At 35.1% G+C, this 23,750-nt stretch overlaps 1 protein-coding gene and 1 long non-coding RNA gene across 4 annotated transcripts in view; one reads left to right on the forward strand and one right to left on the reverse strand.

Moving 5' to 3' along the window:
• The window catches only part of LOC114334559 (centrosome-associated zinc finger protein CP190), an 88,766-nt gene that overhangs the window by 55,548 nt on the left and 9,468 nt on the right, over positions 1–23,750 (forward strand). For all 3 annotated transcript variants that reach the window (XM_050655530.1, XM_050655532.1, XM_050655531.1), the window contains exons 13-15: positions 4,880–5,087; positions 16,779–16,970; positions 17,058–17,290. In XM_050655530.1, coding sequence (XP_050511487.1) covers positions 4,880–5,087; positions 16,779–16,970; positions 17,058–17,290 — 633 coding nt within the window. The remainder of the gene's footprint in view (positions 1–4,879; positions 5,088–16,778; positions 16,971–17,057; positions 17,291–23,750) is intronic.
• Positions 20,651–21,524, reverse strand: LOC126887749 (uncharacterized). The gene is made up of 2 exons (XR_007699186.1): positions 20,858–21,524; positions 20,651–20,755 (listed from the first exon to the last, which is right to left on the reverse strand). It is a non-coding gene; the product is annotated as an uncharacterized LOC126887749 (long non-coding RNA).

Below are 23,750 nucleotides of genomic sequence, written 5' to 3' on the forward strand. Positions count from 1 at the left end.
TAGTAAAAAGAGAAAAATCAAAGAAGCGCCTATAATTATGCTAAATGAAACCAATTGTGTCGCAAATTCCTCGGTAGAATGCAGTAGGATGTGGTTACCCATACTGGAAGAGGAAGTCAATAGAAAGAAAATACCACGATTAGTAAGTCAATAACATATCGAGTTAGTACAAATTTTATATTTTAGTATTACTTATTGTATATCCATGTATTATTATTATTATTTAAAATTTAAACATATTAAAGTCAGAATTTGATATTAGTTTTTTGAAAGTAAATTAAATGTAAGACCAAATACTTGCGATGTCGGGATAGTATCACGAGGTTTTTTCCTGGTTTTCCCTCGTGATTTACTATGGAATCTCTAACGCGAGAATTTTACTGTCATCGTTGCATTTGGTTGTCTTTTTAAAGACAGACACATGCTATGATTTTTTTGTGACGGATATTCTTGAGTTGGGGTTGATTTCATGTAATCGAATGAACTATCTTTTAGTAAAGTCGTCCCAGGAACGCAACTCATAAATATTGGCGATATCATTTTATAGTCTTCTACTTTAAAATGTGTAATATACGTCTGAATTGCCAATATAAATAAGTCAGATTAAATAAATTATTAGAAGAATTTTTTTACTTAGCAACAAACAACATTTTTGTTTATTTTAGTAGTATTTTGTATTTTTGATTTGGGCTTCGAAACGTTAATAAAATTATTTTTTTGGTAAAATTGCGGCTTATTCCCATTAAAAATAGTTGATTTGAACAAACAGTGATACAAATGCAAATTTTTCACACATTGAGTTATCAACACCACAATACTAGTCCGTCTAGGGATCCAAAAGTCAGAATTGCAACTTTTCCTTTATTTAACTGAAATATTATTTTCTTTTATAAATATGAAACCAAATAAACTTTATTGATAAATAAATAAAACTTTATTGATTTTTAAAACCAAATAAAGAATAAATGCAGATTAACCGAACAAGACAAAATTTGCTAATGTCACTGTCACGTAAAATCATAAACTTCAAAATTCAAAGTAAACAACATATCAGCGACATGCCATGTTGTTTATCATTGTTTAACTTATTGTGGTTTCTATGGACAAGCGGCTTAATTTTGCCATACTAGTTTCTGTGAGTTAAAAAGAGACCTAGTGTAAAAAGTAATTCGTGAATAATTTCATGCATGGAAAAAGTTAAAATGGAAGAACTATATCGTCGGTGATGTGACAATACTTCCTATCTGCTTTTTCATGAATTTTGTAAGAGAATTTTGATAAATAGTTGAATTTACTACAAAACAAGTCAAAAAATATCATATGAAAACAGGAGATGACCCTAAAAATAGTTTGAAATCTCTCTTACAATATTCATGAAAAAGCAGATAGGAGGTATTGTCACATCACCGACGATATGCCGATGATACCTTAGTGCTGGCGAATTGCAGTGAAGACCTTCAAAATCTAATGAATAAAATAAAGCAGACCTGGGATCAATATGGATTAAAATTCAATGTTAAGAAAACTAAATATTATATTACAGTAAAGAACAAAATTACTACATAATGATAGTATAAAAGTTAGAGATGCCGTACTGGACAGAGTGAAGCAACTCGTATATCTCGGCTGTAATATCAATAAGATCTGGGATATGGGATGCAACCGTCAAAATTAAAAGCCAAATAGAATGAGCCCTATCTATATTCGTAAATAATTACACTTTTATAAAAAATAACTGTTTTATAATAAAACGTTTTTATTATTTATAGGAGAGAATCTAAAATAATTCGACGACATAAAATGCTTAAAATTCCAAAAATTACACTATAATAAAAAAGTACCTTTTATAATACCACGGTTTTGTTATATACAGGACACATGTTTCGAAAGAATAAACTATGAATTTTTAGTAGGTGTATTAACTGTTAAAATTATAATTCCAAAAATTACACTAGTATAAAAAAGTACTTTTTATAATACCACGGTTGTTTAAAATGGTATATATAGGGTGTCCCAAAAGTAGTGGAACGGTCGAATATTTCGCGATCGGATCGAAAAACTGAAAAATACGTGTTCAATGATTTTCAAAAATCTATCCAATGACACCAAACACCAACCCCCCTTACACCCCCTGGAGGTGGGGTGGGGGGTAACTTTAAAATCTCAAATAGAAACCCCTAGATTTTCTTGCAGATTTGGATTCGTTACGTAAAAGTAAGCAACTTTTATTCAAGACATTTTTTCGAACTGTGGATAGATGGCGCTATAATTGGGAAAAACGATTTATCCTGATACCATAGGTAAATTATAGAAACGGTCTAATATCTCGAGAAATACACTTCCAAATGAGAAACCAAAAAAAACAAGTTTTTAATATTTTTCGAAAACCTATCGATAAACACCAAAAATGACCCTCCAACCCACCCCCTGGAGACGGGGTGGGGGTAAATTTAAAATCTTAAATAGCAACCCCCACTTTTTATTGCAGATTCGAATTCGTCATGAAAAATTAAGCTACATTTATTCGAAACATTTTTTAAAATTGCTGATAGATGGCGCTAATAAATCGTATTTTCCAATTAAAGCGCCATCTATCAACAATTCTAAAAAATGTTTCGAATAAATGTTGCTTAGTTTTTCATGACGAATCCGAATCTGTAATAAAAAGTGGGGGTTGCTATTTAAGATTTTAAAGTTACCCCGCACTCCACCTCCAGGGGGTGGGTTGGAGGGTCATGTTTAGCGTTATTCGATAGGTTTTCGAAAAGTATTAAAAACCTTTTTTTTGGTTTCTCATTTGGAAGTGTATTTCTCGAGATATTAGACCGTTTCTATAATTTACCTATGGTATCAGGATAAATCGTTTTTCTCAATTATAGCGCCATCTATCCACAGTTCGAAAAAATGTCTTGAATAAAAGTTGCTTACTTTTACGTAACAAATCCAAATCTGCAAGAAAACCTAGGGGTTTCCATTTGAGATTTTAAAGTTACCCTCCACCCCACCTCCAGGGGGTGTAGTGGGGGTTGGTGTTTGGTGTCATTGGATAGATTTTTGAAAATGATTGAACACGTATTTTTCAGTTTTTTGATCCGATGTTTAGTTCGCGAGATATTCGACCGTTCCACTACTTTTGGGACACTCTGTATAATAATTAACTTATAAAATATGAATTTTAATTATATCAACTTTTATTTATTAAAAAAATTAAAAAATATACGCAACAGCCGTGTTCGAACTAGGGAACTCTTGATCTGCAGTCTAATGCCACTGACCCACCATCAATTTGTAGATATCGAATTATTAACGTACTTTAAAATATCATTGCATTAGTCACATTTTTAAAATATTTTGAAATAAAAAAAATCGATTTATCCATACAGGGTGATTCATTAGTGGGGTAAAGCTCCGTAGATCCGATATAGTAAAACATAGCAATAAAAGTTTATAACAAAAATTGTAGCCAACTTTGATTACAGATTGATAATCAGTAATCAGAAATGGTTAGTTTTAGAGAATTCAGTCATGGCTTACCTAAAATTTGGATAGATTTAGAGCCGTAATTAATAATTTGCTCTGAAAAATGAAAATATCTCGAAAACTAATAAATTTAAACATAGGGAATGTTATATAAAAATTAAAGTACGGTAATGGTACTTTTCGTAATTGGTAACTTTTCGATAGTGATATAAAATACAGGGTTTCATTTAAAATTACTGAGAAAATAATGTACTTGCGTTTTGACTCACCCTGTATTCAATATAAAGAAAATTAGCAATATCGATCATTCACGAAAATTTCGACAATAAATAAAAAAATATGGTACCAATAAACCATTGCCGTTGTGCTTATTTTTATTTATACAGGGAGTTAAACTTGTTACGATTTTCATATAAAATTGGTTATAACTTTGTAAATACCCTGTATATCATACTAAACCTTTATATTTTTGTAATGGAGAAGTTAAGAAGATTTCGAATATAAAATAAAATACAGGGTGTTCCATTAAAAAAAAAACGTAACTTTGATCTGCCGCTATGTTATCGAATACCTTGTAACATTCTAACTAATTTTGTAATGTGAAGTTCAAAGTTGGCTACAATTTTTGTTATTAACTTTTATCGCTATCCATAACTATAAGGATCTACGGAGCTTTACCCCACTAATCAATCACCCTGTATAATAGCAGTTAAATATTGTATTGTTAGCTAGTTCTAAGCTATTCTGAAAATTTCAGGTACCTAGGTAGCCTAGAACTATTTTTAAAATGGATTACAAAATTTTTGCGGAGACCGTGACAACAACCAAGCCAAGTATATAAAAACGTTTTAAAATAAGAAACTACTTTGCAGCCACGATCTTAGTATTGACCTCTACGTTCGAATGACATATTGCTATATATTTCCAGTGCTAATATATGGAGTGGAAGCGTGGATTCTAAGTAACGCCATGCTTAAACGCTTAGAGGCCTTTAAGATGTAGGTATACAGACGACTGCTAGAGTCGATAAAGTTAGAAATTAGGAGGTCCTTAAACGGCTAGACCAAACAATACAACTGGTCAAAATAATAAAGAGAACCAATCAGGAATACTTCGACCACATTACGAGACATTCGATGAAAAATATGGAACCAGATTAAAGGTAAATGTGGTCCTGGTAGAAGAAGAACGCCAGAAAATCGACTACATCATCATTTAGGGATGCTGTGAGTAAAATCACGATAACGAATATGCTAGCCAACATGATATCCTACGATTGATAATGGTTATCGAACTAGAAGAAGAAAGCATACAAAAGTGATGTCGTGCTACATAGTGTATAGTGACACCTTGATGTCATTGAAGGTATTAACTTAACCAACTTGTATTTTATTTTTAGGAACCTTCTGACGAGCCGCCATCTCAGGTGACGTCTGATATTCAACTTTCAGTTGACACCAATTCGGGTCTTGAAAATCAAACAGTTGAAAATACTGCAGAACTCGCACTTCAAACTGAAGAAGGCCTTGATATTATTCCACCAGAAAAGGTTCCGCCCGAATTAGAAGCTGCAATCAACAATGAAATCAGTAATAGTATACAGAAAGGTATGGCATGACCTTATTTTTAATGTAAGATATACAAAAAAAAAAACATAATTTTTCTACGGCCGTGCTAAAACAGCCACTTTCCCTCACGCATTTCCTTTCCGAAAGTTGCACTTTCCCGCACTAGTCCGGGAAAGTAGAATACCTTGTAATATGGCTTTATAATACATGCAATAATAGTATATTATGCAACGAGCATTATTTAATGATGGTCATTATGAAGCGAATATGAGGGATACGAAACGAGCCGCCTACCGGCGAGTTTCGTATAGAGTACGAGCTTCATAATGATAATTAAATGCAAGTTATATACACGATTTTTTCTATGATCAGTCACAACAAAAAATATATTCAAATTTATTAATTTTGTAGCGCAAACAAATTAAGTAGTTTGTCAGTTTGACAGTTTGTTTATATATTAAGAACTGTCAAAGCGTCTGTATTTGACTCGCCATTGGTCACTGCGCGTGTGCCACCTTTATCGCGAATGCCATATCGCGATTCTATTGGTTAAAAATCTGTATCGTAATGAAAATCTGTAGTTATCATAATGAAGTTCATTATGATACAGGTAGTGACATCATAATTTATATATTATAGTACAGAGGCGTGCGGTCCATGGAAGCGAGGGAAGCGCCGCTTCCCTATTTATACGTCGATATAAGAAAATATATTATTAATTAATATTTAATAATAAAAAATTTTCCCTAATCCAAGTAATCTACATATTACCTAGGCAATAGGCATTGAAAAATATTAAAAATTAATCGCGTACGAACGAACTCAATATACACACAATTCAACTATTTGGTCCACTTCTGACAGAAGCGCATCTCAAAATCGCCGCTTGTCGTACAGTTGTCCCGTTTAAAAAGTGGTCAGGGTTCAATGACCGCACCCACTAGTCGCGCGAATTTTGGTACCATGGAAGCGCTTATCCTATCGCCTTCGCGAAAGTGAGATGCTCCGACTGTTACTGCTGCTAAGGGGTGCTTAGGTATTACATACATTCGCTTAAAGAATATTTCGATTTAAATTTTTTGCAGAGATTTTTCCTTTTACTGATCTTTTATTTGACATTTTACAGAAATCAAATGGTATTGCATTTTGTATAAGACAAATTGATGACTTTATTAATACGATAATTAAAAAAACGAGAGCAGTTTAAAAATATTTGGGATAAAACTGAACATGGGGTTTCAACATGAAAGAAAAATAATGAAGATTGATAATTTCGGAGACAGAGAAAACATAGGAAACAAGGAGACCTTTTGATAATATTCTACAACAAATGAATTCTAGCTTTCAAAATTTTAACGATTTAAAATTTGTAGAATTATATATATAATCTTAATATTTCCCACAGAGGAATTTATTTCATTACGATTAAAATAATGAAAATTTTTTGATATCCCAGCTTGCATTCTCAGTTAAGTGCCATTTATGAAACAACTGACATTAATGATAAAGAAATACCCAGAAATCTGGGATTTCTTTATAACTACTGGTTTAAACAAGTCACTGTGTGAAGTGGTCAAGTTGTGTGAATTAGTACTACCAACTATCCCAGCCACAAGTGTATCAGTTGAACGAAGTTTTGCAGTATTAAGATGCATTAAGAGTTTCAAATTAAGAGTTTAAAACAAATTCAACAAGCGAAGACAGACATTGAAAGTTAGCCCTATTATCCATTGAAAAAGACTGCATTCAACAATTATCAGAAGTTGATAGGAGAATAGACCTCGAGTATAAATAAGTGTCATTTTAGTGAAAGTTGTGTGTTGTGGAAAATGCCTCGGAGTATAAATTTTTTTTTAAATAGGATTCTTCTTTAGAAAACCAAGCCCGGCGCGAGGACTCAAGGCCCGAGCTAGCAATACAGATCAATGATAGGTCACTAGTCACTAGAAACAGCGGGAATAGAGTGCCTCACGCATTCACGCGTCACGGATTTAGTGTGTGAGTCCTTGTACGCAGGACGTCTCACATAATTAAGTACTTTGCTGATAGAGAGCCCCTGCGCATCAGAGTGTTATCAGGTGGGAAGTGGCTCGACCCTCGACCCTTAAGAAAATATTTTTATATCCTTATTGAATCGCTTTCCCTTTCAAAAAAGTCACCGCACGCCACTGTAGTATGAGAATAGAAAAACTAATATTTGGATATTATTTACTAATTTATTTTAAATTTATCATATTGTGTTCACGTTTTAATGAAATTAAATTTATAATTTTAATTATTCGTTGAAATAAAATTATTTTGACATGATATTCAAACGTCAAATCAGTAGACAATAAAAATGGTTTTGAATCGTCGTCATGGAAATCAATTTTATTTTATTGAAAATTTGGTTTTGACAACCTTGTCAGAGAATATATTGAAAAATTCAAGGATCAGCTTGCATCAGTGATACATTTGCAAATGCATCATAAAATGTAATATATGAGGGGTGTAAAATCAAAGGCGGCAATCTCCACTTTTTCATGTTTTGAGTTTGGGGACGCCATGTGTTGCGTTTATTTATTATCTGTTAGATAAATCTATTTGTAAAAACCGAAAGCGGTCTTAACTGTATACAAATCGCAGTAAAAAATTCATGTTTTAATCAAAAGCGGCAATATCCATACCTGAGTGCGTACCAAACACGGCAATCTCCGCTGCGGGCCAATAAGAACCACGTCGCGGTCACACGTGATCAACTGCCAATGTCGTGAACTCTGTCGAAACCTGTGAATATATACCCGAACTTCCGGAGTTTTTGGTTCACGTGATATGCATATAAATTGCTTTTACTTTAGTGTTCAATATCAAAATATATTTTTCTTCACTAAGTAACCGGCACAATGATGTTTAATTAGTTTCAAAAATGATAATATCCTTATAGATCATTTTCATATCCGTCAATTTCCAAGCGTTGCAAACAAAAGCGGCAATCTCCAAAAAAAATATTAAAAAAAAGAAAATAAATAATTTCTTAAGCTCCTCTTTCTAGACATCCGATCGCAAACCAAATTTTATATGATTCTTTATCAGTTTGATTGTGTTACTTTAATTTGGCTAGTTTCTACAGTTTTTCGCGGTTTCCCAAATTTATGGAAATGGGAGATTGCCGACTTTGATTTTACACCCCTCATATATTACCAAGCAATAAGTAAAGACATTCTTGTTTGTGCAAATGATTTAATTTGCATCCTTTTTTGTATTACGTATTGTTGTATGTTGTATTTACTCGTAAATAAAAATTGATGTAACTCTATTTGTTGTGGCTTTTTTGCAAACGTACGAACGTAGAAAAAATATTGTTCGTAACTCACGCGGAAAGTGTCTTTCCCGCACTCGACGGCAGTCGCGTGCTGGAAAGTATCACTTTCCGCATTAGTTAGGAAAATATCTATTTCTTCATCAAAAATTCGAATGATTTAAACAAAGTTTGTTTGTCAAGAACAATTTTTCTTTGGCTGTAGATATACAGCGTGGTGCAAATGAAAGGAATAAATTCGCTATTTCGCAAGCTGGCGACTTTAAGGAAAAATCCCGAAATAGGTCGATTTTTATTTTTAAAATATGATTTTTTGGCATATATGTCATACTAGTGACGTCATCTACCTAGGCATGATAATCGATGATTTTTTTTAAATGAGAATAGGTGTCGTGTGCTAGCTCATTTGAAAGGTTATTCAATTATCTACTGGTAATATAAGCTATAACGTAATGCAGGGTGTCCAAAAAATTTTTTTTAATTAATATAATTGACACAAAAAGTAGAATGTATGTAATTTGTTTCTTCAAAATACATTTTACTGGTGTCACAAAAAAAAATGTTTATTTGAAAAATAAACATTGCTTTTCGCTAAATTCAATGTTCAAGCTGCTACTCTCACCTGCCTCTTGGCAGAGCTGGGCTGGGTACTGATAAATTGTACTCGGGTACAGAGTACCGGGTACTCTACATATTTGAGAAACGAGTATAGAGTACCGAGTACATTGCTCAAGAAAAGTACTCAAAGTACAATTACCCGAATTTCTCAGGTACTTATTTCGAGTACATTCAAACATAGAACCCGAAAAAAGGTAAGAAGGTAATAATTATCTCTGCATCTCTAAACATATTTATGAGTCATGAAAACATAAAATAACGTACAATTCAAACTGAAATAAAAAAAAGATGTGTTTGTACTTTGTATGCACGTAAGAAGTTATACTTTTATTATATAGGGTGTTTCGCGGAATATTTCGCGAACTAAACATCGGATCGAAAAAACTGAAAAATACGTGTTCAATCATTTTCAAAAATATATCCAATGACACCAAACACCAATCCCCACTACACCCCCTGGAGGTGGGGTTGGGAGCAACTTTAAAATCTCAAATAGAAACCCCCACTTTTTCTTGCAAATTTGGATTCGTTACTTAAAAGTAGGCAACTTTTATTCAAGACATTTTTCGAACTATGGATAGATGGCGCTATAATTGGGAAAAACGATTTATCCTGATACCATAAGTAAATTATAGAGACGGTCTAATATCTCACGAAATACACTTCCAAATGAGAAACCAAAAAACAGATTTTTAATCTTTTTTGAAAACCTATCCAATAACACCAAACATGACCCTCCAACCCACCCCCTGGAGGTGGGTTGGGGGGTAACTTTAAAATCTTAAATAGCAACCCACACTTTTTATTACAGATTTGGATTCGTTCTAAAAAATTAAGCAACATTTATTTGAAACATTTTTTTAAATTATTGGTAGATGGCGCTAATAAATCGTATTTTTCCAATTAAAGCGCCATCTATTAACAAATCTAAAAAATATTTCGAATAAATGTTGCTTAATTTTTCATGACAGATCCGAATCTGTAATAAAAAGTGGGGGTTGCTATTTAAGATTTTAAAGTTACCCCCTCCCCACCTCCAGGGGGTGGGTTGGAGGGTCACGTTTGGTGTTATTCGAAAGGTTTTCGAAAAAGATTAAAAATCTGTTTTTTAGTTTCTCATTTGGAAGTGCATTTCGTGAGATACTAGACCATTTCTATAATTTACCTATGGTATCAGGATAAATCGTTTTTCCCAATTATAGCGCCATCTATCCACAGTTCAAAAAAATGTCTTGAATAAAAGTTGCTTACTTTTACGTAACGAATTAAAATCTGTAAGAAAAACTGGGAGTTTCTATTTAAGATTTTAAAGTTACCCCCACCCCACCCCCAGGGGGTGTAGTGGGGGTTGGTGTTTAGCGTCATTGGATAGATTTTTGAAAATGATTGAATATGTATTTTTCAGTTTTTTGATCCGATGTTTAGTTCGCGAAATATTCGACCGTTCCATTACTTTTGGGACACCTTGTATAATTACAACGAAATAAATATACCAAACAGTTTTTTACCACTTTAAAAAATTTTTATTTAAACAATACCAAAAATTTAATAAAAAAAAATTATAAATCGTTCGGTATTTGAACCAGGGACCTCTTGATCTCTGGTCCAATGCTCTTCCAACGAAACTGTCATCGCTCTGTGTACGTGACATCTCGGACATAATTACAAATCAGGGTGACAAATAGATCAAGTGAAGTATAAAAATGTTTTAATAGATACTTTATTATCTTACTCCCGAGGAAGACAAATCCAAAGACACAAAAATTATAATACATACATAATAGATTTACTAAAAACACTAGGTAATATATTCTTTTAATAACTTATTTGCGCTGATACATGTCGTACATAACTTGAAAGATTAGCAATGAACTACATACTGTCTGTGTGCGCATGCGCCCAGAATAATAAAAATTCACTCTCAATCGCGCCTAAAGAAATAGAACTTCAAAAATAAGAATTTTAAAAATTAATCATCGGTTAATAATCAGTATAACACCAGTCACACTCACTGATTAATTTTACTGGCTTTTAAGATAAATTTCAGTTTTCTTAAAAGAAAGTTAAGCTTTAACTAAGTTTTCATCAGTTAGAGCATTTTTTGGTGTGATTGTTTCGTGATTAGTTTCGTGTGCCTTGTTTAGGTGGATACTCTGGTTCGTTGAAATCGAAAAAGCCGTCTCTGGTGATGTCACTTGAAGCTCCTGTATCTAGTTCTATGCAAGAATCAAGAGAAATTAGTTTTTCAGCAGCGTTAATCACTATCTTTTTTAAAGCGTCGTTGGCATTGAAAAGAGCCTGTTTGTTTTTGCGTATTGCTATTAATTTGCTCTCCCACTACAGCGATAAGTTCAGACTTTAAAGAAGTATTTGGAAAATGTACTCGTACAATAAAATAGAATAGAATAGAAATATGCTTTATTGTCACTGAAAATTTTTACAATTTTATGGACAAAGCTTACATACAGCCAGTGACACAAATAAGAAGAACTTCTGTTGGAGTGTAAGTAAAGAGGACAATAAACTCCAACAGAAGTAAGGAAAAAGAAAGTAACTGTAAGCTAATGGGACAAGAATGAAGTGAGGTGGCTTCTATGTTGAAAAGCCGAAGTAGGAAAAATACTACTTTTTGCAGTAGTACTTGTATGTATGGGGGAATAAGATAGGATGATGAAGTTGAGGAAAGGGGAATTAAAAGGGATAGAAGTAGAAGTATGAATAGACAGAGGCAAACTGAATAGAGTTGGCTAGCAAGAGATGCAAGAGAACAACTTGACACTCAAGGATGGATACGGCTCGTTTGCATGCCTGTCGAAGAACAGTAGCTCTAAGTAGATAGTAATGACGACTAAAAGGTGAAATAATAAAATAAGAATAATGTACTGAAAATGAATGAAGATGAATAATTGCTAAAGACAAACAAAATAAATAAAACTAACAAATCATGGGCGCCAGGAAAATGGTCTTCGATCACTCTCCCAGGTATCTTACACTGCTGTCAAATATTAAATACACTAAATCAATAAATGTGAACATAAAGGAATAATAAAAATAAATGATATACAAAATAAGTAAATATTTATTAAAAATAACTACTAGATTTTTGACAATCTCTGAGTTACACAAAGTTACACCATGTGACTCTAAAATGACATAAGTTATACAAAAGTTATATCTATCTAAGATAACAACAATATTGTTACCTGTTACAAAATTACATACCTCTTACTTATACATACAGCTCACATGAGACTTCTACCAAATGGTTATAGTACGCTTGCTACGTACCACTAAATTGAAACCGACAAATATGGAAAATATATAAATAAATAGGCACAAGCCTGACTAAGAGAAAATACGATAATGAATTAAGCAAAATTAATGAATAAAAGTTATAGAAATGAAGTTAAGATAAATACCGAAACGATGACCTAAATTGACCGAACAAATGGAATAAAACGAATAAACAAATAAATATTTAGGAAACAAGCAAGTAATATTACAAAATAAATATCAAACCAATAATAAAGTATAAAACCCTAATGGTCTAGGCCTGATTACCTTGTGCACACAAGTAACTTACCATAGATACAATAGTTTGGGAATCAAATATTAATATACAAATATGTCATATAAAAAAACAAAGGTAAACTAAATCTGAAAAAAATTAATAACATAGTGCATTAAACCAAATGTCTGAAATGTAAAAAACCAATAGTTACTAAAAGCACATCACTAAATGTTCCCAAACAAACCCATTAATCGAACGATTTCCGGATAAGGTTTGATGCTGCTATCCATAAAATTAGCACCAGAGGAGGTGCTGAACAATGTTTCCTGTAGGTACAGGTGTACTGACGACTGAAAATGGGACTGGAACGTCCCATAGCTTGTTCCCAAATAAACCTATTCCCTAAACGCGAAAGGCTAAGGCTATAGTTTAGCTTTAATTTCAATATTTTTTAAATGCTGGAATATTCCACAGGGTGTTACATACTTTCAGGGAAAAACACAGTATTATTGTTACACCCGCTATACTATGGCATTTACCTGTTCAGCAACACTATTATCATCATCATCAGTAGCTCGACAACCTTTTTTGGGTCCTGGCTTGTTCTATAGGATTTTCCGCCATTCTGTTCTGTTCCTTGCTTTGTTCTTCCAGTGGGTAATCTCAAGTGTTTTCAGATCTTGTTCCACTTGTTCCATGTATCTAAATTTGGGTCTTCCCTTTGACCTTCTCCCTACTGGTGTATGCTTCATTATGTGTTTTGGTGTTTCGGTCTCCAACATTCGTTCAACATGGCGCATCCAGCGCAGACGTCCGATCTTTATGGATGTTATGACGTCGGGTTCGTTGTATGCTGCGTATAGTTCAAAATTATATCTTCTGCGCCATACGTCATTTTCTTTCACCCCCTTATATATGTAAGGATTTTTCGTTCAAACGTACCTAATAAGTTCTCATCGCTTTTCGTAAGTGTCCATGTCTCTGATCCATATATAAGGACCGGTTTTATCAGGGTTTTGTATATTTTGCATTTGGTTTTTCTCGTGATGTTGTTAGATCTTAGATGTTTAATTTAGCAATATGTATTCTTCTCTTAACTTCTTCGTTGACATTGTTATCTGCGGTAACTAGTGAACCTATATATGTAAAAATTTTTACGCTTTCGATATTATAGTCTCCTATTGTCAGATTCTGTAGGTTTCTTTGGCCTGTCGATTTGCTGGCCTTCATGTATTTGGTTTTTATTTCATTAATATTTAGCCCACTGTTTTGTGCGGCCCTTTCTATAGCATTAAATGCTTCTATCATTTCTCTTTTGCTTCTAGCTATGATATCAACATCATCTGCAAATGCCAATATTTGTACACTTTTTGTTATTATTGTTCCTCTGGTGTTGACTTTTGACTCTCTAATTATTTTCTCTAATGTGATGTTGAATAGAATACAGAATAGGGCATCTCCCTGTCGTAGGCCCGTTCTAACATGGATTGTATCTCTTAGTGCGTTTTGAATTCGAACCCTGCTTTGTACTTTAAGTGTTTCTTTTACTATTTCAATGAGATGAGTTGGAATATTAAACTCTTTCAGGGCGTTGATCAGAAATTCTCGATGGATACTATTTGTGGACTTCTGCCTGCAGAAACCACATTGATATCCCCCCAACTATTTGTTCCGCATATGGTCTCAATCGCTCAGACACAATATTTGACAGTATTTTATATGCCACAGTCAGTAGCGTTATTGCCCGGTAGTTGTTACATTGAAGCTGATCTCCCTTTTTATGTAGTGGAATGATTACTCCGGTATTCCAGTCTTGTGGCAATTGTTTATTATTCCATATGTTCACTATAAGTTCGTGTATCGCATTCAATAGGGAGTCTCCGCCTTCTTTTATTAATTCTGCGCTAATGTCGTCCAATCCAGGTGACTTGTTGTTTTTCAGTCTGGTAACTGCTTCTTGCATTTCAGCTTCTGAAGGGGGATTGTTTCTCTGGTATCCGTTTGATCCAGTATAATTTCATCGTATAGTGATTCTCCGTTTTGTTCAAACTTCTCTTTGAAGAATTCAGTCCATCTTTGCAGTATTTCACTCTGTTGAGTTACTATATCTCCTTCTTTGTCTCTGCACATCATTGTTCTTGGCTCTTGGTTTAAATTCTTTTCTGCTTTTGTTAAGTTTTTGGTAGAATTTTCTGGTTTCTGTTGGTTTATTTAATTCTTCAATTTCTTGGAGTTCTTTTTCTATAATAATATGTTCTCTTTTCTTTCTGCGGTGTATTTTCTTATCTTTTCTCCTTAGCATTCTATATTCCTCCTCTGTCTGTCTTGTTCTATGTCGTTGTTGTAGTCGTTGATATGCATTATTTTTTCTTTATGTTATGTTACGACACTCTTCATCGAACCACTTCCCTTCAGTTGGTTTGACCTTTTTTTGTAGACCCAAGGTCTCTTTGGCAGCGTCTTGTATGATGTTTTTATACGCTTCCCATTCTCTGTTTATATCCTCGTGCTTTTGTCTGTTTTCTAGCCTTCCTTTTATATATTCTTTGTATTTGGTCCTTTTGCTGTTGTCTGCTAAGTTTTTTATTTCATATTTTTCAATTTTGGATCCATTTTCTTTTTTAATGTTTGAGATTCTGGCTCTTATTCTACTTTCCACTAGGTAGTGATCTGAGTCTGCATTTGCCCCTCGTCTGCTGCATACGTTTATTACGTTTGAGTGATGTCTAGAGTCAATAATAACATGATCGATCATGTTTACTGTAACCCCATCTGGAGATCTCCACGTTCCCTTATGAATATTTTTTCGCTGGAAGCATGTGCTGGCAATGACCATGTTAAGGGAAGTTGCTAGATTTATTAGTCTGATGCCATTGACATTGGATACTTCATGGAGGCTGTGCTTACCTATCGTTGGTAGGTATTGTGGTTTTTTTCCTATTTTTGCGTTGAGATCACCATAAATAATTTTGATGTCATTCTTTGGGCATGAATGGTATGCAGCTTCTAGGTCTTCATAGAATTTTTCTTTGACATTGTCTTCTTTTTCCTCTGTAGGGGCATGCACATTTAAAATGCTATAGTTAAAAAAAAATTCCCCTTAGTCTCAGGATACACATTCTGGGGTTCATAGCACGAAAGTCTCTTACGAGGTGTTTAACCTTTTTATTTACAATAAAGCCAGTACCTAGTGCGTGGTCTTTAGAGTCGCAGCTATAGAATATAATGTGGTGTCTTTTGTCGATGGTGCCAATCCCGGTCCATCTCATTTCCTGCAGAGCTGTTATATCTTTGTTATATCTATTCAGTTCACCGAGCAGATTTTGGAGGGCTCCCGGTCTGTATAGGGATCGGATGTTCCATGTCGCAATTCTTAAATTGTGTACCTTTTACCAGCAACACTATTACTACATCGATATTCTCAGAGAATAAGGCTATAACATATTAAAAAAATCATTAAAATCGGACAACAGGTTTAGGAGATTCGAGAAATCAAAAATGACCCATTTTTAAGGTGTCCCATTTTTTTTGGCCAGGAGTGTACTTAAACTGGTGTACTATAACGGTGGATAACGCATGTCCACCATAGCACTCTAACTCGCTGGTTTTCGAAATACCGAATTTTCTTTCATTTGCACCATACTGTATATAACAAGAGTCTGTAATAGTGATGTTTTAGGTTTTAATGAAGTTTTGTTACGTTATTCATTTACATACGAAATTTTTAGCTCGATAATTTGATAATACAGTAGACTCCTTCTATAACGAGAACTGAAATGGCGGACTAATTACCTCGTTATAAACAGATCTCGTTATATCAGACAACAATAATATTGTGCATACCATCACCACTGAAATGTTTTGATGCCTCTTACGTAGTTTATTAGGTGTGAATGTGTAGAATGAAACTTGACCATCGTAAATTGTAAGTTTCCATCGGTCGATAGATAAACAGGAAGGAAGAAGTTTATTACAGGCGGTGAAGTTCATTACACCACTGGCATCGTTAGGCACACATATGTTGGGCATTCCTGTATACAGGCAGTTGGGTTATTTATTCATACCATTACTGCACTAAAAACAGGTAAAGAAACATTCTTTGATTTCTTTTTCTCCTCGTTATAACCACATATGCCTCGTTATAGAGGTATTATAGTTCAATAGGAATTTCATGGGACATCTAGTGTACCTCGTTATAAGCGAAACCTCGTAATACCCGTGTTCGTTATAGAGAGAGTCTACTGTAGATACTTTAGATAATAACCCTTTGGATAATATATTGATTAATACAATTTCTTTTAAGGACCCTTCGAATTACAATTATCACCTAAACAAACTACAGATGAACAGCAACCACCAGATCAAACGGAAAAAGTGGATGAACCAATGGAAGTTGATGGACCTGTTAAAGAAGTTGCAAATGAGGAACCAGTGGTGGAACAACAAGCTGAGGCTAGTATAGAAGAACAACCTGAACCAGTTATTAATGAACCAGGTAACTGTCTGCCTGAATATTTACAAAATTAATAAATTTTTGTACAAAATTAGTCTGCCTGCATATTATAAATTATTAATATTGTAGAAAATCAAAATTCACCAGAAGAATGCCAAGAAAAAGATCAAGAAGACTCGGAAACTATTGAAAATTCAAACGATAAAATAATTACATCTACTGTAGAAGAATCTGCTGAGAAAGTAGTACAAAGTAAAAGTTTACCACAAGTAGACAAAAGTATTTTGGATGACTGGGAAGATGATACTGATTCCCAACAGAGTGAAAAAAATGTTACGGAATCCGAATCCCAAGACTCACAGGTAAAATTTTTGTAATTAGTTAAAGCTATTATATTGAATTTATTCTTTTTCTTCTTCTTAAGGTTCCATTTTCTATCTAAGGTTGGATATCAACATGGCAATTCTTATTTTACTTATAACAGCTCTAAATACTTGGTTAGAGCTCAGACTAAACCATTCCCTTGCGATTTCGTAACCAGTAACTAAAGGCAGAAACGCGACTCGACTCGTCGCGGACTAGTCTCTACTGCGTTCCACGGTCACCTTTCAGTACAGACTCTTATGAAGAACAGTGTTGCCAAGAGATAATAATATTTATATTAAATAAATTTTAAAGTATTTTTATATCTCACTTGGTCTATTAAATTTGTCAGTATGTACGAGAAATCTTGTAATCTTGAAATCTTGAAATCTGGTTCCTCATTAAGGGTTTCTTGTGGTTGCCGTGATAAAGCATCTGCTACCTTGTTCAGAACTCCCTTTCTATATATAACCTCGAAATCGTACTGCTGTAGTTCTAAACTCCATCTGGCTAATCGACCTGACGGGTTTTTGAGATTCTTCAGCCATTTGAGAGATTGATGATCCGATATAACCTTGAAGTTGTACCCTTCTATGTATGGCTTCATTTGCTTTATCCCGTACACTATGAATAGACATTCTTTTTCAGTTGTGGAATATTTTGTCTCGGCTGGCGTGAGGGTTCGACTAGCGTATGCGATTACCTTATCTTGGCCGTCGTATTTTTGTGTTAGCGCAACTCCAAGTCCGCAGTTTGATGCATCTGCCTGTAGGTAGAATGTTTTTGAGAAATCTGGACACGCCAATACTGGAGCCGTCGTAAGTTTTGCTTTGAGTTGCTTAAATGCGTTTTCCTGCTTATCCGTCCATTTCCATCTTATCTTCTTCTTTAGAAGCATGTTTAGTGGTCCTGCTATTGTCGAATAGTTCTCTATGAATCGCCGATACCATGAGGTTATTCCTAAAAAGCGACGGAGCTGACGTACATTTCTAGGTGCTGCAAGTTCGGTTATAGCGCTGGTCTTCTCCGGGTCAGTTTTTATTCCTTCTGCTCCCACAACGTGTCCTAAATATTTGAGTTCTGGCTGGCAGAATGTACATTTTTCGAAGTTAAGTTGTAATCTGGCTTCTTTTAGTCTTCGGAAGACCTCTTGTAGGTGGTATAAATGCTCTTGGAATGTCGTCGATATTACCACGATATCATCCAAGTATGCGAACGCGAATTCTACATCGGGCGGTATTACTTTGTCTAGCAGTCGTTGGAAAGTTGCTCCGGCGGAGTGAAGTCCGAACGGGGTAGTTCTGAATTGAAAATGTCCTTTTCCGGGTACGCTAAATGCTGTCACTGGGCGGCTTGCTTCGTCCAGGGGTATTTGAAAATATCCCTGCTTCAAATCGAGGGTTGAGATGAAATTTGCTTCCTTAAGTCTATCCAAAATTTCTGATATCCGAGGTAACGGATACGCGTCCTTTTCTGATAGTTCGTTGACTTTTCTAAAGTCAATGCAAAATCTGTATGAGTTATCTTTTTTTCTAACTAGTACAATCGGTGAACTCCAACCACTTGCGGAGGGTTCGATAGTTCCTTCTTTCAACATTTTATCCACCTCTTGGTTGATGATCTGCAACATTGCGGGATTGTGCCGCCTATACGGCTGTTTGACGGGATCGCACCTTTTCTTCAATTTTATTTCGTGCTTTATTAAGTTGGTGGGACCTGTTAACTTCTCGAATTCCCTAATCTCTCTTCTTAGGAACCTTTCTATCTCTGTATTTTGAGTGGAGTCTTTTAAAGTGTTACATGTTTCCTCTTGATGTTGTTCGTACTCTTTGGATGTATCCCTATCGAACTTAAGTTCGATCGAATGTTCCCTGAGGAATTCCACTCCTAGTATTGCATCTTCCGTTAACCCTGGCATTATTATAAATGTTTGTCTTGTTTGTAAATTATCGATCTCGCAGTCAATTGTTAACTTCTGGTTGAGCTCCATTGAAGATCCGTTTGCTAGTCTAGTTCTTCCGTTATAGCTATGTAGGGAGTGTTTGAATATCTGCGCTATTCTATCTCCGGCGTAATTTTTGGTGGTCCCTGTGTCAATTAATGCCTTGTAGGAACTTTGTCCGATTTTCAGTGATGCGAATAGTCGCATGTCGTTGCTTGCTTGTTGTGTAACGGCTAGAACGAGCGGAGTCGAATCTTGCTCCTCAGACTGGGACGACTCCTTGTTTCTCCAGTCTGTTATTCGTTTCCCTGGCGTCTGGAACAGCAGTCACTGCTGTAGACCCCTTCTTTGCCGCATCGCGAACAAAACTTTTTCCATGGGTTTTTACAATTCCTACGGAAGTGACCTGTCATCTTGCACCGGAAGCATGTCCTTTTGGCATCGTATTCTGTAGGGTCTGTACGTCTCCAATTTCAGTGAAAATTTTTATTTTCTCGGGTCCTTTCGTCTTCCAAAGTTTCGTACTCTTGGGCCAATTCTTGCAATCCCGATAAGTCTTCGAAATCCCGGCGGCGAGCGTAGAGCTTATATTCTGGCAGCATATTTTTATATATCCTGTCGAGTTCTTGGTTTCTTGAAAAAGATCCCTCTCGTCTGATCAATGTTTGAATATCCGTGATGTATCTATCCACTGGTTCGTTTTTCCTTTGCTTCCTGTTTCTGATTTGCTCCTCTAGCTGTAGCAAATATTCTCTGGGATAAAAAGCTTTCTTAAAATCTTTGATGAAGTCCGTCCATGAATCTCAATTTCTGTTGTTGTTTCGGTACCATAACAATGCGTGGTCTCCTAACAATTCTGGTAATGCTTTTAGCAGATCTTGCTTATCGACCTCGTAGGCTAGGCTTAATTCATCTATCCTTTCTATGAAGTCTACTGCATCCGAATGTTTCTTGTCGAAGTGTGTGTTCCACCTCCGCACTTGATTTAGCAAATCTGATTGCCTCATTTGTTTTGTCATTGTTAAGTCTTGTAATTGGTTTCTGATTAATGAAATTTCTTGGGTCAGTGTGTCTGGTTAGGCTTCCTTGGAAGTATTGCTTTTTGGGATTGTTGCTGTCGCTTCCTCGCGATCCTTATAAAAGGTTCTGAGTCTTAACCTTAACTCGTCGACGGTTCCTTTGGAATCCAATCCGCACCTTTCGGCGTCGCGCTGTAATTCCTCTTTGAAAAGACGATTTATCCATGACGTACCCGTCGTGGCACCTGATACTGAGTCTGTGTCTTTATCTGTCGGCATTTTTCTTATTATCTGGGCGTCGAATAACGACGTTTACTTGCGTATATTTCGACTTTTGCTCGGGCGCCAAATTTGTAACGGGTAGTTCTTTCAGGACGACAGACTCAGTAAAACACAGGTTGAAAACAAAGCAAATCTATTAACTCTAAATTATAACAATATAACGCAAAATAATAATTTGATATTTTATCTCGTCCCAGTGAAGTCCTCCTCCGGATGGGCGTCTGTAACAGAAGAACAAAATTAACAGCGGTATTCAAATATATTATATCTATCGGGGCTCGCTCAATACGCTTGCCTCCGTTGAATTACGAGTCGCACATTACCTCACTTCGGTACACCGTGCGTCTCGTCTTGGCCTGCCTGAGTTTACGAATCACCTCACGAACGGTGCACGTCGCGATTCAGGTTGGCCGGCCTCGCTCACTTCGCTTGGCTGGTTATGGAGCCCAGAACGGTCGTTCAGGACTGCCGGATCGTCGCTTGCGATGCTCTTAAATATCCCTCTGGCGGCGTTGGTTCGGAGAGGTGGAACTTAGTGGGGGCACCTGCGCGATTTGAGAGAATCGCACGGTTCCGAGTGTCGATGTTTGGTCGGAGCGTCAGCCTATCATTACAAGCTGTCAAAGCAAAGGGAGTTTAGCTCGGTGGTAGCGCGTTCGACCGGAGATCGAGAGGTCCCTGGTTCGAATCCGTGTGTTATCTAACATTTTTTTTTATTTTTAATATTGTTTTAATAAAATTTTTTGGAAAGTAGTAAGTATGTAAAAATTAGTTTAAATCTTTAAATACAAATAACCTGTTAAAAGTATATTTATTTCGTTGAAATCATATAATAAAAGTATAACTTCTTACGTGCGTACAAAGTACACGTGTTAAAAAGTACATTTTTAAGGCACTCATGTGAATTGCAGAATTCGCTTCGCTCATTCTGCAAACTTTCACATGCGTGCCTTAAAATTGTACTTTTAACACTTATATCATAAATAACTATTAAATATAATATTATTCACAGGCTAATTATAATTAATATTCAAATGACATATATTTAATATCGTATATTTATATAATAGTACCTATCTATGAATTATTTAAAAATAATAAAACCCACAGATTTTCAAATCAAAGATGTTTTGGACTTCTGAAATATTTTATTTAGACGGACTTTGTTCGTCTGCTTAAAACCGCCAACACTGAGCTGCAAGGTTCCATAAGTTTTATATTGGGATATGCTGCCCACACTGCAAAGTGACTGCGGAACGCAGAATAGCTGAGATTCTTTATAGTCCATGTGGTGAGACCGCTCCCGTCTGAAAAAAATTTCTGATTCGGTTTCTTTGTGAATTCTTATTCAAAAATGTTCTCTTTAAACAAATCTGAAGGGTGCCGGGCGCAATTTTTGGGCAGAAATTGTTTAAACAATTTTTTTAAACAAATACAAAAGATCATGTTTTTTTGCTCTGTAACATATATTTTTAGATTTTTTGGGTCAATCGAAACAAGAAAGGTATCTTGTAATTTTTCTCAGAAATTGATAGGTTTGGAGTTATAGGCGATTTAAAATCTGAAAAATGCGAAAATACGCATTTTCGAGGCTTAAAAAGTCATATTTAAATTTTTGATCGCGTCTAACTTAAATTTATACCGTTGTTTTTAATTGTTAAATATGCTTGTTTATCCGATTTTTTTGCCGGTGCGGCGCGCTCCATTTCAAAAATCTCCTATTTTCCTCCGAAAAATATTTTTTCTAGATTATTTGTGTTATTCTAAATAAAATAAGTTTCTTGTCATTTTTCTCAAAAGGTAATAGTTTTTAAGTTATAAGCGACTTAAAATCCGAAAATGACAAAAAACGCATTTTCGGATTTTAAATCGCTTATAACTTTAAAACTGTTAACTTTTGAGAAAAATGTCAAGGTACTTATTTTATTTAGAATGTCCCAAAGAGTCTAGAAAAAATATTTTTCGGAGGAAAATAAAAGATTTTTGAAACGGAGCGCCCCGCACCGGCGAAAAAATCGGATAAACACGCATATTTAACCATTAAAAAACACCTGTAAAGTTAGACGCGGTCACTCTTCAGAATCTTGAAGTTAAATATTTAGTCTTCAATTTAAGTATCTGGCAACCTCAAAAATACTAATTTGAATATGAGTTTTTAAGCCTCAAAATGCGTATTTTCGCATTTTTCAGATTTTAAATCGCCTATAACTCGAAAACTATCAATTTCTGAGAAAATTTACAGGATACCTTTCTTTTTCAGAATGACCCAGAAAACTCAAAAATATATGTTCCGGAGCAAAAAAACGTGATCTTTTGTATTTGTTTAAAAAAATTGTTTTAACAATTTTTGCCCAAAAATTCCGGCCGGCACCCTTCAGATTTGTTTAAAGGGGACATTTTTGAATAGGAATCCACAAAGAAACCGAATCAGAAATTTTTCCAGACGGGAGCGGTATCACCACATGGACTTATTACGTTGTTTTTAATCTTCATGAACGCATTTAGAAATCGCGGACGCGACAAGGACTTGATTCAATTTTTAATGAGAATCTCAAGTCTTCCACTGTCTTGTTCGCGATGAGTCGCGTCCGCGACTCTCTAATGTCTAATGCGTTTCTACCTTAAATCAAACGCAGCCGACTACAACGCGGCCTCTTACTATATGACCGAAATATTCAAGCTTCCGCCTATTCATTGTCTGTATAAATGCTTTGGCCACACGGGCGATTTTTTACGGCGCCCATTGGTTTGACTACCTCCTCCACCAATTTTAGATGAAATGATTTCATCTAAAATTGGTGGAGGAGGTAGTCAAACCAATGCAATGGGTGCCGTAAAAAATCGCCCGTGTGGCCAAAGCCTGATTTCTTCCCTCTTATTCACCCTATCAAGGACTTCAATATTGCTTATTTTGTCTACCCATGATATTCATAATATTGTTCGATAACACCAGCACTCGAAAGTTTCCAATTTATTAATTTCTGCTTCAATGTCCAGGCCTCAGATCAATAGAGCAAAGTTTAAAAACAACATTGTGTAGCAGTACAGAAATTATCACATAATTTTATTACGACACTAATATTAAGCTACCTTTGGCTTTAAGAAGTGCAAGTACTCTCGTAGGCATGGTATTTCTCCATTTTGCTGCCATTTCTTATAAATGGTTACTATAGTTCCAATGAAAAATGCTTCCTTCTATCAAATGCACCTTGTTGT

This window comes from Diabrotica virgifera, chromosome 7 (genome assembly GCF_917563875.1).
Source record: "Diabrotica virgifera virgifera chromosome 7, PGI_DIABVI_V3a".
In the NCBI taxonomy this organism is placed as follows: domain Eukaryota; kingdom Metazoa; phylum Arthropoda; class Insecta; order Coleoptera; family Chrysomelidae; genus Diabrotica; species Diabrotica virgifera.